The following is a 13,909-nucleotide window of genomic DNA, read 5'->3' as shown; positions in this document are numbered from 1 at the left end:
TGTCTTTAGTTCTTTTATTTTACGATCCTGAGCAGACCGTCTAGAACAGCTTGTAGGAGGTATTTCCAAAGCTCTATTTCCCGTACGTAGTCGCCAGTTAAGAACCTATCCCCTGTGGTCAGCGTCTTTACGACCAACGTGCTCTGTCTGTCTCTAAGTTTTGCAATAACATAATACATAGTTCCACATGGCTCTATCATTAAAAAAAAAAACAAAAACTGAATAATAATTAAATAATTAACTATAGAACTTGCACATGATTACACGAGAATCAGTTGAGAACGACCTGTAGAGGAAAACACCAGCCCACCAACATACGATAACGATCAAACGGTCACTTATTTATATGAACAAAAGTTTTCGTTTGCATCCTGAATAGGTATTTTAGTAAAATAAACATAAAACATATGGTATTCTTTCACTAAGAAAGTGCCGACTAATCGGCCATTTTCGCCGACTAATCGCCGACTACAAATGTGGCCGGATAGTCGGCTTTCCCGACTAGTCGGCGACTAGTCGGTACATCCCTAATTATAGGACATTGTTACACAAATTGACTAAGTCCCACAGTAAGCTCAATAAGGCTTGTGTTGTGGGTACTCAGACAACGATGTATATAATATATACACTTAAATACATAGAAACACCCATGACTCAGGAACAAATATCTGTGTTCATCACACAAATATATGGACCATCGGCTTCACAGGCAGGTTCACTACCCACTAGGCCAGACCGGTCGTCAATATTATGAAATTATTTTTTATATACCGAAAGCAAGTTGAACAGCAACTCACAAGGATGTCTCGGAAATATATATTAAATATCGTGCACTTTACTTCACTGTCTACTCATGTGTGTACTGTGTACTCATTCATTAATATGATGACTACCGGTTTTGCGAATGTAGCTGTGTTCCAGTTCGTGGTGTCTTTAACCTTTTGACTGCCAAAAACGTCAATTAACGCGCGCGGCTAATACCCCCATAACCTCCGTATATTCTGATAAGGTTCACGATGACGCGCCGCACACGATAGGCGTGGCGTTCAACGGGGCAGGTTACAAAACTAACGAAAAACATTTACTGAAACCCGTTAATGTGCAGGTCACACTGAGCAACTTTTACTATGGCACCGACCCCGAAATCGCAAAAAAAATTGGTTATGTCATACATTTTGCTGGTCTACTTTGGCATTCTTTTTTCGCGTTAAAATTTTCTATGCGAGTCAATTTTTTTTTCGCGATTTCGGGGTTGGTGCCGTAGTAAAAGTTGCTCAGTGTGACCGATTCAGTAACGGGCTTGAGTACTTAATTTGTTTTTCATTAATTTACATACTTAGTTAAGTAGTTAAGTGTCTGCATGTTACTAGGTTTACATTTTAATACCACTTATGTTCTCGGTGAGATATGTTTAAGGAAACAGCATAATCTGTATTGTACTAGTTACGTATATTCTATCCACATTGTTCTTCACTTGCATGCTTCTGTTCTATCTCCTTGTAATAAAAAAAAAAAAAAAAAAATACTGTATAACAGTTTTTAAATTTCAGGGCAAACTACCATCAGAGTCAGAGTTAACACGATGTACGTTAGAAGTGAAAGGGATGACCTGCGCGTCATGTGTAGCTGCCATCGAGAAACACTGCTCAAAGCTATACGGTAAGCTATCAGGAACAATAGTTTACTAAAATAATTACAAGTCTACTGAAAATATCGCTGTTTTACTGGAAAAAACCGTTGGTCTACTGAAAAGACCGTTGGTCTACTCAAAAGACCAAATAGTGGAAATATTTGCTGTACCATAGCAAAGAGAATAGATAGTATAGAGGGGTCCTGTCATAGTAAATTTTGTAGTCACAGTAAATTTACTGCCATCTATCGACACACGACTAAAACTCAAAATGAAAACGTATAAAATTATCAAAAAAATGTATATATATGGATAAATGATTTTTTAATACAGTTGCTCAAAAAGTGCTACTTTACGTAGCTGTTTAGCGTGCGGAAAGTTGGTTATCTCGAACTAGTGCTTTTTACTTTTCCAATTTTTTTAAATTTATACTTGTTCCAATTCACGACTACTTATTGATGAGTGTTAATATTAGTTTCCTTTAAACGTCGTAATCAGCATAAAAACCTACCGTTAATGTAAGAATACGAAAAATATTACATATTTCATATTTAATTACTTACCTCTTCATCATTATAACACGTTTATTTTTTAATATTCAATATTGAAAATTCCGTTCTTAATAAGTTGACTGAATGGAACGGAGTAGCTGCCAAACGCCCATAGATATAATATACTTAAAGACGACGTCTAACCGAGCTGTCACTGTTACCACTTTTGTTTAGTGTACGATTAACAATGTTTTTCTTATTTTTTTCGCAACTGTATTAAAAAACGTCGTTCGATACACGTGCGGAAATGTCATTCTTCACTCGTCCCGAGTCTTGCCACTCGCCTGCGGCTCGTGGCAAGATATCTCGGTACTCGTGAAGTAATGACATACCTTCCGCACTAGCATCGAAATTTACTATTATTATTTTTACATCACTTTGACCCATGTTCATTCATTGATATCCATGTGTTAAAATTGTCAAATATGAAACGGTGTCGTCACGCCATCTAGCCAAGCATAAGCTAAAGGTGTATGCGGCATCTACCTGAGAATGACTTTTTCTTGATTTCCGAGGCATGTTTTTTCCTTAGACTTTATTCATCTTATACGAAGTTACATATGTCTTTGACCATAGGTATTGGTAGCTCAGATGCACGGAAGAAAGAATGAGCGCGCCGCGCTCTGACGGGAAACGGCATGTGCCTGGATTAGTATGAGAACCTATGTCGCCAAAACGCTGTCACAAAAATTGGCCATATTTTCTTATTTCGAAAGGAATGATGAGCCCTTGCCCATCACAGTAATTTGAACTTTACAGTCAAGAAAATTATGTCAAAATTGCACTACGATTTTTATTTTTTGTAAAGAAGGTATCAGCCTGTCAGTTAGAACAAAGTTTTGACAGTTCCGAACTACTGACAGGCCGTTACCGTCCGGCAGACTGTTAATCAGTGGGCCCCATTATAAATTAATGAACACCGGTAGCATGCACGAAAAAGTGTCACGTTGTGGACAGATCTCCATGGTAACGTTACGTAATGTAATGGTAATGTTTTCATATGACGTTATCAGGCAAAATAACCGCCCGTAAACCGTATTGTCGGACAACCATTTTTTTTTGTAGCAGGCAGAAATGTCACTGAACGATGATATTAAGTTTAGAAACAAATTAAAAGTGGTAAATTAAATGCCTAGGATGGGACTTGAACCCACGACCACTGGATCGCTAGCCCAGTGCTCTGCCAAGACTGTGTGAAGTGCTCTGTTAAGACGTTATGACGTCAAAAAAAGTTATTAATTGTGTTTTTATTTTTCAGGTGTGGACTCCATCCTAATAGCGCTGTTAGCAGCCAAGGCAGAAGTCAGTTATTCAGCCAGAAAGATCTCGGCGACAGACATCGCTAACAGTATCACTGAATTGGGGTTCCCCTCTGAGGTGCTCAGTGTCGACGACGGAACGGGCCTTAAGGAGATACAACTCACGGTAAGTTAGGCATTTTACAATATGGTTATAAAAGTAAAATATAAAACACAAAAAAACCGGTCAAGTGCCGCAAGAGCGAGTCGGACTCGCGTTCCAAGGGTTCCTTTCCAATTTTTAACAATGTATTTTTTTATGTGGAACGTGAATGAAATGACTTGAAAAACCCGTTTAAAAAACTAAGTAATTAAGTCCGACTCACGCTTGACTGCACATTTCTAATGGGTTTTCCTGTCATCTATAGGTAAAGAACTATAATATTGTGTATTTTTTCAAAATTTTATACCCAGTAGTTTCGGAGATAAAAAGGGGGGAGGGAAAGGGGAAAAGGGAAGACAGATAGACGCAAGAGTGATCCTATAAGGGTTCCGTTTTGACCTTTTGAGGTACGAAACCCTAAAAACAATACTAAACACATTACAAAAAAACCTAACCTAGGGTCATGGTATAATAATAATACTCCGCCTGGTACTCTCTTCCCGTCTTTTCTAGGTCACCTGACTGACACAAGTCTACGTCATCATGCGACAGCGCTATATGATAATTTGCGATAGCGCTATATATAGCGGCCATGGTATTGTGACGTAGGCTTGTGTCACTCTGGGAAGAGAATACCATGTTTTATTAGACTATGCCTAGGGTGCCGCCGGCAGCGGGGCAGGGCCCAAACTCAAAAATAGTAAGTGTACTAAAGCAGTGTGCGCCTGAGTTGTCTCCTGTACTGACACGCCTGTACCGCCTCTCTCTCCAAACAAGAACGGTGCCGAAATCCTGGAAGCTTGCAAACGTGCAGCCAGTACCCAAGAAGGGTAGTCGTGCTGATCCCTGCAATTACCGACCAATCGCAATTACCTCCATGCTCTGTAAAGTCATGGAAAGGGTACTTAACGGCAAGCTGCTGGCATACCTCGAAGCAAATGATCTGCTCAGTGACTGTCAATATGGCTTTCGCCGAGGTCGGTCTACTGGGGATCTTTTAGCGTATGTCACGCACTGCTGCGGCGAGGCCATCGAGGGGAACGGTGAAGCGCTTGCTGTTTCACTGGACATCTCGAAGGCCTTTGACAGGGTTTGGCACGCAAGTCTCCTTAGCAAGCTTCCTGCATACGGCATCCCTGCTGACTTTTGTAGCTGGCTATCTGATTTCTTGAGTGAACGGTCGATCAGAGTAGTTATTGATGGCTGCTCTTCGGACCTCATGGCCATTGACGCCGGTGTTCCTCAGGGGTCTGTTCTCTCCGCAACCCTTTTCCTGCTCCACATTAACGACATGCTGCAACCCAGCATTGTAGGTTATGCAGATGACAGTACGGTTGTTGAGAGATATTTGGCTAGTGCAGGGGACAGCAGGGAGGATATACGTTCACAGAGAGAGGCCATGGTTGAGCGAATGAACTTGACCCTTAGTCTCGTTTCCCAGTGGGGTGATGACAATCTGGTCACGTTCAATGCCTCCAAAACGCAGACGTGTCTATTTTCCGCAAAACGGAGTCCATTCGACCTGACTCCTTCTTTCCGGGGTGCATCTGTACCTATTGCCGACAGCCTGGAACTCCTCGGCATGGAGCTGAGTCCAGTCCTCAGCTTCGGCAGCTTCATTGAGTCTAAAGCACAAACTGCGGCCAGAAAGCTGGGCGTCCTAAATAAGGTGAAGCGATACTTCACACCTGGACAGCTTCTAACATTTTACAAAGCTCAAGTCCGGTCGTGTATGGAGTATTGCAGCCACCTGTGGGATGGCTCAGCTAAATACCAACTCGCCGCTTTGGACTCAGTGGAGCGCAGAGCCAGGAGGATGATTGGTGACAAGAAGCTAACGGCTAAGCTTCAGTCTTTGGCCCATCGGCGGAAAGTCGCCAGCCTGTCGGTATTCTACAGGCTGCACTTCGGGGAGTGTGCCCAAGAGCTACACGAGCTTATTCCACCGTCCCCATTCTACCATCGGACTTTTAGACGCACGGCCGGTTTCCATCCTTACATGGTAGATATTCCACCAATTCGCACGAAGCGCTTTGCTTCTACTTTCCTTATGCGCACTGCCAAGGAATGGAATACCCTGCCGGCGTCTATATTTCCGTGTTCTTATAACCCGGCAACCTTCAAATCAAGAGTGAACAGGCACCTTCTGGGCGAGCTCGCTCCATCGTAGGCCACGTCTACGCCTCGGCTAGTCTGTGGCTATGAGTAAGCCCATTCATAATAAAAAAAAATAAAAAAAAGTAAAAATCAATGATGTAATTTATGGACAGTCCCTAGGTTATAATTGTTGACTATAATGTGTTAATTTATTCATATTATGTCGTTGTGGATTTACATGCTATCGTTGTGGATTTAAGGAGAGGTCTATTCTGGTATGTTGGACAACACTAAAAAACTTTTTTTTTTCATTATTAGATACGAAATTACATATGGACTTCGATTTAAAAAATTGATAAAACATTTGATAATAATTGTTTACATACAGATATATCAGATATTTAGCTTTCCATTTTGTTAACGTTTACAGTTTAGATCAAAGATAGGGTCATTGAACTAGATTCCGTCCAGGATCTAGTTTTTCGTCCACTTGACGGAGTAGCGAATTATATATATATATTTTTTTAATTCGCAACTTGTCAAATATCATTTTTATGTAGCTAAATCTATTTTTTATACATTGTGCGGCAAGGTAGGTTTATTATTCGTCAAGTGAACGAAAACTAGAGCTGGACGGAAACTAGCGTAATAACCCTATGTTTACGCTTTTGAAACTTATTCCTTTGTAATAAAGCGAGAAAATTAAACATTATGTTAGACGTCGACCGTACTTCATTCAATTCAATTGTCAATTGTACAAACACGGTTTATTTCACTTGAATGAATTATTTTTTTATTATTTGACTTAAAACGCATTTATTCATTTGATCGTCAATTTATTCATTCAATCATTGCAGATACGCGGCATGACGTGCGCGTCGTGCGTCAACAAAATAGAGAAGACTGTACTTAAACTGACCGGCGTTGCGTCCTGCTCCGTCGCCCTCACCACCAGCAAGTAAGGCAGGACTTCTTTAATCCGAACCCCTTCTAATCCGAACTCCACTGTTATCCGAACGCCCTCCCCCGCTCACTTCTTCACTCGATTTGCAAATGCTTTTACGAAAAATGCGAGACAAAGCTTTTTATTTGTCATTAAATACCACCCGATAAACTAAAATATTGGATTTTTTTAGACAGTCGAATAAATGTTACGTATATGAATATACATTTAAAATTTCAGACATTGTTTTATGTCATAATAATATCCTATAAATTTTCTATACTATAATCCGAACACTCCACAAATCCGAACAGGGGGTAAAATTCGGGGTTCGGATTAAGGAGGTCCTATACTTTATCTTCATTTAAAGTCTCTACAAGCTTTTTTACAATAGAATTAGTTAAGTTTTGCATTAGACAAACATGAAACAAGAGGTGACCTATCACATATACTTTATAAAACTATATTTCCATGAGATCCATCGTATCCATCGTGATATATTAATATGTAATTATGTATGTGAGAATTATGTAGTAGAATATTCATTGTATATACTTTATTATTTTTATCTGTGTATTGTATAATTGTATATGTAGTTTATTATGTTTTTCAGTTGTTTGCAATAGTTCCTAATTAAATTCTCTTACTTTTCTTCTTGCACCATTTTTATTACATCTCTGTTTAGCCCTATGGTTGACTGGTAGAGAATGCCTTTAGGCATTAAATACGCCATTTGTACATGTATTTGTATTTTGTGGAATAATGTTTAAATAAAATAAAATAAATAAAACAATGATTGGCCGGAAAACATTTACTTTCTTTTTAAATTTACTTATTTATAGGGTACATCGCCAATTACTAGCCACCCCCCAATTACTGGCCACCTATACTAAAATGAATTCTGTGTATAGGTGAATAGAACTCATTTTTGTAAGAGGCGGCCAGTTATTGAACGAGTGGGTTGTGGATAAATTTCAGTTACTGGCCATTTTCCTTATACTGAAAATGAGTTTTATTTATCTGTAAATAGAATTCATTTTTGGAATAGGTGGCCAGTAATTGAAAAATGGCTAATAATTGGATTTTCGTACCTTATATACTAAAATGAACTTTGTTCACCTATAAATAGAAATCAAATTAAGTGGCCAGTAATTGGGGGGTGGCTAGTAATTGGCGATGTACCCTACTTCGTTTTTTTTAGCATTAGAATTTAGGTAAACAATCTTGATGTGTCTTTTAATTGAAAAACGCATTTTAAAAATAAGTTACGGTAAATACGTAACAATTATGAATCTAATACGATCACTTATATTCTCCTGCTTTCATAAGTAATAAAAAAAAAATAATAATAATAAGTAATGTAATAGTTTTTGATTTTTACATTTAAAGCGTTTCTCAATTAAAGGACATGTCAAGATCGCTTACCTTCTTGCAAGTTCTTTCTAATGCTAAAAAAAACGAACTATAGGGTCGATACAGTCGGCGATAAAAGCTTGTGCCAAAAATAATATTTTTATATTACTTTAAAGTATTTTAAAATATTTTTACCATATATCTATCTTTTGTGTACAGGGGCAAAGTGAAATATGATGCTGAAGTGATAGGCCCACGAACGATATGTGAAGCGATCAACAACCTGGGCTTCGAGGCGACCGTCGCCAGTCCGAACAGTAAAGGCGCCTCCAACTATTTAGAACACAAGTAAGTATCGATAAAATCCGACATGTCAGCAGGGGTGCGAAACTCCTGACTTCGGCCATACTCGGCTCAGCATTGCTCCGAGCAATTATTAGGGTTGACACAACTTGACGTCCCATTGCGTGAACGACCACAGATAAGGTAATGGCTTGAATTTTGACAACCCTAAATAGGCGAAAGGGATAGTGCCATATATTCGAAAGAGACAGCATGATTCGACCCTGAACCGCTGTCAAAATTCGTTTTTGTAGGAAGTTTCCTTTCTGTATGGTAGTATTATTTATTATGTGATGTAAGTATCATTCAGTAGTTTCTTGTCTAAAGTGTATTCGTCCGTACTTGTCCTATCATGTAAACAAACACTTCTCGAAGACATTATCACACTTTTCTCTGTAATTATAGTCTGTATCTTTAGATATTTAAAAAAGAGTAAACAAAATCTATCCTCAAATGACTCCTTAAGCCAGTTGAGGGTAGATGTAAACATTACACGATCAAATAATGTAGGTTAAAGTCAGGTCGTTCAGTGACTGATCCAGGTGGTTTTGTTATTGGTTTTTTAATAAAACCTGTATAAGGTATCGTCTTGGGTCGTCCCATTAGTTTTTCGTCAAGTTCTTAAATTAGTCCTATTCTGCTTTCGTCACTCATTCTATATTCGTCACAATCGTCGGTGGCTTTCAATGTAGAATGCGTGACGAAAGCAGAATAGGACTAATTTAAGAACTTGACGAAAGATGAATGGGACGACCCAAGACGATACCATGCATAACTAGCCGAAAATGTACAAATTGTTTGTTTACTTTTATTTAAGTACCTAAAGATACAGAGTATACATAATATCCATAACTTAAAATGTTGTTGTATACTTAAGAAAACTCACAAAGTATTGAAATCAACCACTGAGAAATATAATTTCTAATAAGATTTTCATCAATAATCGCAGTAACGAACGGATCACCTCAAAAATATCTGACATAACTATGTCTAGGTTGTCTATGAATCGCATTGTTGGAATGACACGTTTGTTTACATGATAAGACACGTAAGGATGAATACACTTTACTCCGTTACACACATTTTAAAGTCACAAATCAATCAATAATTGAATTATTGTTTTATTATATGTATTCAAACACAATACAGGTATTGTGTTTGAAATTACATTAATCGTTTATCGAAAAACGCTAATTGAAAACTGAAAGTCACGTCACGTGATTATTTCGACACTTTAACTCTTTGAACGCTACGTCTGTCATGCGCGGCGCGTCATCGTGAACCTTGTCGATCAGGTGACGCCGTTGGTGGTCAAAGGGTTAAGAAACTATTTTGTAGAGCAATCAAAGGTAGATTGATCAAGCAGGATATGGGAAGTATTATGAAAATTTTGTACTTCGAGTTACTTTTATTGAAATATTTCAAATTGTGTTATGTATGTCCATATAAGGGTAGCTAACCCAAGATCCGACTTTTCCAGAGAAGAAATAAGAAAATGGCGGAACGCGTTCCTAATCTCTCTCCTCTTCGGCGGGCCGTGCATGGTAGCCATGGCATATTTCATGGCCAATATGGGCCACCACCACGACCCTCGGGACATGTGCTGCGTGCTGCCTGGCCTGAGCCTGGAGAACCTCATCATGTTCCTGCTGGCGACCCCTGTACAGGTACTTACTTAACTAGTGGCCCTGTGAGCTATAGATCTCATTGCACACGAGGACGCATGACAGTCAGGATGGCCGTGCGTGCACACGAGGGCGTGTGACAGGCAGGATGGCCGTGTCGACGCGCACACGAGGACGTGTGACAGTCAGAATGGCCGTGTCGGCGCGCAGGTCATATCAAAAATAAGAAAATGCACTCGCTACGATCGTGGTTCAATTTCAACCACTTTGCCCCCTTCACAAAATAAATAATAGTACTTGGTACAGAAGACTCACTCTCTAACAAAACGCGTCTGATGCGATCAGGACAGGTATGGTAGGTGGCGACAGCGCCACGCGCGGCTTATGGCTAGCCACCAAAATTGGTGTGGAACGGATGTACTTTTAGCTACCTGTTGCAGAGCGACGAAATCGCAGAGTGAACCACGCCTGCCCCCTTGTAAAACAAATAACTATTATATTCTCTTGAATAATAACTAACGTATGCGGAGTGAAATTTGGACAAAGTTCAATATTATTTGAAATAAAAAAAACACCATCCTTTTTTAAAATAATTATGTTTTTATAATAATGTATATATCAAGGCTTAGTGTAAAAAATAGGTTACTCCCATGCGAGATGCTTTACGGCAGTTCTGTGGTACTTTGTCCATCGCTGTCGAAAACACAGATGTCGGCATTTTATTCAGCTCCGATTTTATTTTTCGAATCAAACTCTGTAGATTTTTGGGACGAAAATTATTGCAATATACTCGCCTCTTTAGATTTGCCCAAAAATCTTCTATAGGGCGAAGTTGCGGAACATTAGGTGGATTTGATGTCTTCGGTACGTATGGGATGTTTAACTCCGCCATTTTGCAAAGGGTTTTTTTGGAATAATGGCTTGAGGCTAAGTCTGGCCAAAACACTACATTTTCTCCTCTATGACTCGTATTTATGAAATCCCGCACTAATGGCAAACAACGCTCTATGTAGCGGTCGGCGTTCACAGCTAAACCTGACTCAAAGAATACAGGCTTAGGCATTCCGCGTCGACTGATGGCAAGCATAGCAAAACTTTTTTAGGAAATTTTGTATGCTCAACATATTTCACGTTCTCATCGGTTGGACCATTGGTGTTTTCAAAATAGTAATTGCCTTGCCACTCGTTTCCATCTAACGTGAAATATGACTCGTCATCCATAACGCAAGTGACATTGTTTTTAGCGTAAAATATTTCTTTGACTAATTTACACAACCGTACTTTCTGAGTGATTTCTTGGTTTTCAGAGACAGTGGGCTTAACTTTTCTACATCGCTTATCAATGCCCATGTCTTTAAGATATTTTTTAACAGTTTTGCCGTCAGTTTTAAATTTTCTTCCGAGCTCTCTATAAGATTGTGCGACACGGCCGGCCGTAATTTTCTTTAATCGAGCTCTCTCAGAAACCTTGCTCAAGCTGGAATAGTTTCCAGAACCAGGCTTTCTGGCAGTGGTTTTCATCAAGGCAAAGGACGCCAGAATATTGTAAATAGTGCTTCGACTCTCACCCATTTGCACAAAATGTTCCACCACCTTTGATTTCGGCCATAGGGGATGGCTACTATAGAAATTACATACTGTTTGACGACGGCGTTCTTGTTGATTTACCATAATTACAAAATTAAACAACCAATCTTTATGAGACTTACCAAACTGATTGACAGATATATTGGCTTTACATTGATAACACATATTTTTTATTTAGATTTTTGTGTTTTTATATTTTATATAACAAACTTTGACCAAATTTCACTCCGCATACGTTATATCGCGTTAACCGAAGACAATATTTAGTTAATTTTCTCTGATTTTTCCAGTTTATCGGCGGATGGCATTTCTACAAGCAAGCATATAAGGCGCTGAGTCACGGGACTTCCAACATGGACGTACTCATCTCTATGACCACTACTATAAGGTACATATTCGTTTATCCCTTTCAAATACATATGTAACTTCGTATAAGATGAATAAAGTTGAAGGAAAAAACGTGCCTTGGAAATCAAGCAAAAGTCATTCTCGGATAGATGGCGCACACACCTTTAGCCTATACTCGGCTAGATGGCGTGACGACACCGTTTCATATTTAACAATTTTAACACATAGATATCAAAATGATATAAAAATTATAAAATCATTTATCCATATACAGTGTGGAAAGATAAGTCGGGCCCTGGAGGGAAACTACCTTAAATCCTTATGTTGGCTCATTTTACTTAAAGGAGACATTCCTTTATTTTTAAAAAGAAACAAAACTGCATTCAAAGATTTTTCATTTTTTCTTCAATTTAGCTTGTCAAAAAAATGAGTACTAAATATTAGATTTTATGGATATTTTGTACGACAAACGAGTGTAAGACCTAATGTTTCTTGGAGAAATGTTATCATTAACATTAACTGTATCGACTAGTAGAAAAAAATTGCGAGTGTTTATTTTTTGAAATTTTTAGTCGGTTCGAGTCCCGGGCGGGGCAAGCGAGTTTTAGAAAACCTTTGAATGCAGTTTTGTTTCTGTTTAAAAATAAAGGAATGTCTCCTTTAAGTAAATTGATCCAACTTAAGGATTTAAGGTAGTTTCCCTCCAGGGCCCGACATATCTTTCCACACTGTATATAAATTTTTTGGATAATTTTATATGTTTCCATATTGAGTTTTAGTCGTGTGTCGATAGATGGCAGTAAATTTACTGTGACTACAAAATTTACAATGACAGGACCCCTCTATACTATCTATTCTTTTTGCCCCTTTCCAGGCATAGTACGATTTATCGGCCATATACGCGTCAATAGAATTTCAACTTTAGCATTCGGATTTAAGATTCAAATTAGAAATGTGACTTGTCTTCAAATGAATAATTAAGATCCCATCAACGTGCACACTAGCGCCACTGCTAAATAATCGTGATTATTTAAATTTAACGAAATGTATTTAAAACGGACAAGTGCGAGCCGGACTCGCCCACCTATGGTTCCGTACTTTTTAGTATTTGTTGTTATAGCGGCAACAGAAATACATCATCTGTGAAAATTTCAACTGTCTAGCTATCACGGTTCGTGAGATACAGCCTGGTGACAGACGGACGGACGGACAACGGAGTGATTGTAATAGGGTCCCGTTTTACCCTTTGGGTACGGAACCCTAAAATATTAAAAGTATTTTGTATTTAAGTACCTTTTGAATACATCAAACTAGTTTTAACGTTGCTGGATTCGTCGATCTAAGAACTCAAAACAAAAACGGCCGTTTTAACTTTGGACGCATATACTCGTATTGATATTTCGTACATAAGTTCCGAAAAACTCATTGGTACGAGCCGGGGTTTGAACCCGCGACCTCCGGATTGAAAGTCGCACGCTCTTACCGCTAGGCTACCACAAGCCTAACATGCATATTAAGAGCCAACAGGAGCAGTCATTTCTCCATACAAACGTACTCGACTATTCCTCCGTGGGTTTTGCCGCTAGAGCAATGATTTTTTCAACACAGATTAATATTGTCAATATCTGTGTCGGACCGTTTAGCTTTTTTTGATATTTTTGTTTTTTAAGGCGCTAGAGCCTTTCAAAAATGGCCATTATGGTCTCATTGACTATGCCGCAATAAGAGGCGTGTTATTCAAAACTGATATCAATTAGCCAAAAAAGCAAAACGGTCCGACACAGATAACTTCATAATCATTTATATTTCCAAATTTGGTTACGATTGGTTAAGTTTTGTAGGAGGAAACAGTCGAGTACTAAGCCTCGATTATTGAGATTTTTACGCAGAATTTTTCGCCTTGTCCTAATCGCACTGGTTTTAGGAGCCGCTTCCATTAGCGAGACGCGTATATTTACCTAAAATATTTAAATCTCAGCTCCTGTTTCGTCTTTACAGTTTTATATTCTGTCGAAAAATGGCAGTCAATTCA

The 13,909-nt window shown here is 38.7% G+C and overlaps 1 protein-coding gene and 1 long non-coding RNA gene across 2 annotated transcripts in view; one reads left to right on the top strand and one right to left on the bottom strand.

The window, feature by feature from the left end:
• The window catches only part of LOC134677913 (copper-transporting ATPase 1), a 64,586-nt gene that overhangs the window by 22,237 nt on the left and 28,440 nt on the right, over nt 1-13,909 (top strand). The window contains exons 7-12 of the mRNA XM_063536358.1: nt 1,551-1,659; nt 3,440-3,606; nt 6,537-6,637; nt 8,195-8,323; nt 9,798-9,984; nt 11,820-11,917. Of these exons, the coding sequence (XP_063392428.1) occupies nt 1,551-1,659; nt 3,440-3,606; nt 6,537-6,637; nt 8,195-8,323; nt 9,798-9,984; nt 11,820-11,917 (791 nt within the window). The remainder of the gene's footprint in view (nt 1-1,550; nt 1,660-3,439; nt 3,607-6,536; nt 6,638-8,194; nt 8,324-9,797; nt 9,985-11,819; nt 11,918-13,909) is intronic.
• Nucleotides 529-13,909, bottom strand: part of LOC134677938 (uncharacterized) — a 30,849-nt gene continuing 17,468 nt past the window's right edge. Inside the window, exon 2 of the long non-coding RNA XR_010100128.1 lies at nt 529-628. This is a non-coding gene — a long non-coding RNA (uncharacterized LOC134677938). The remainder of the gene's footprint in view (nt 629-13,909) is intronic.

This window comes from Cydia fagiglandana, chromosome 27, assembly GCF_963556715.1.
Source record: "Cydia fagiglandana chromosome 27, ilCydFagi1.1, whole genome shotgun sequence".
NCBI lineage: Eukaryota > Metazoa > Arthropoda > Insecta > Lepidoptera > Tortricidae > Cydia > Cydia fagiglandana.
This window is presented reverse-complemented; position numbering and strand designations above follow the sequence as displayed.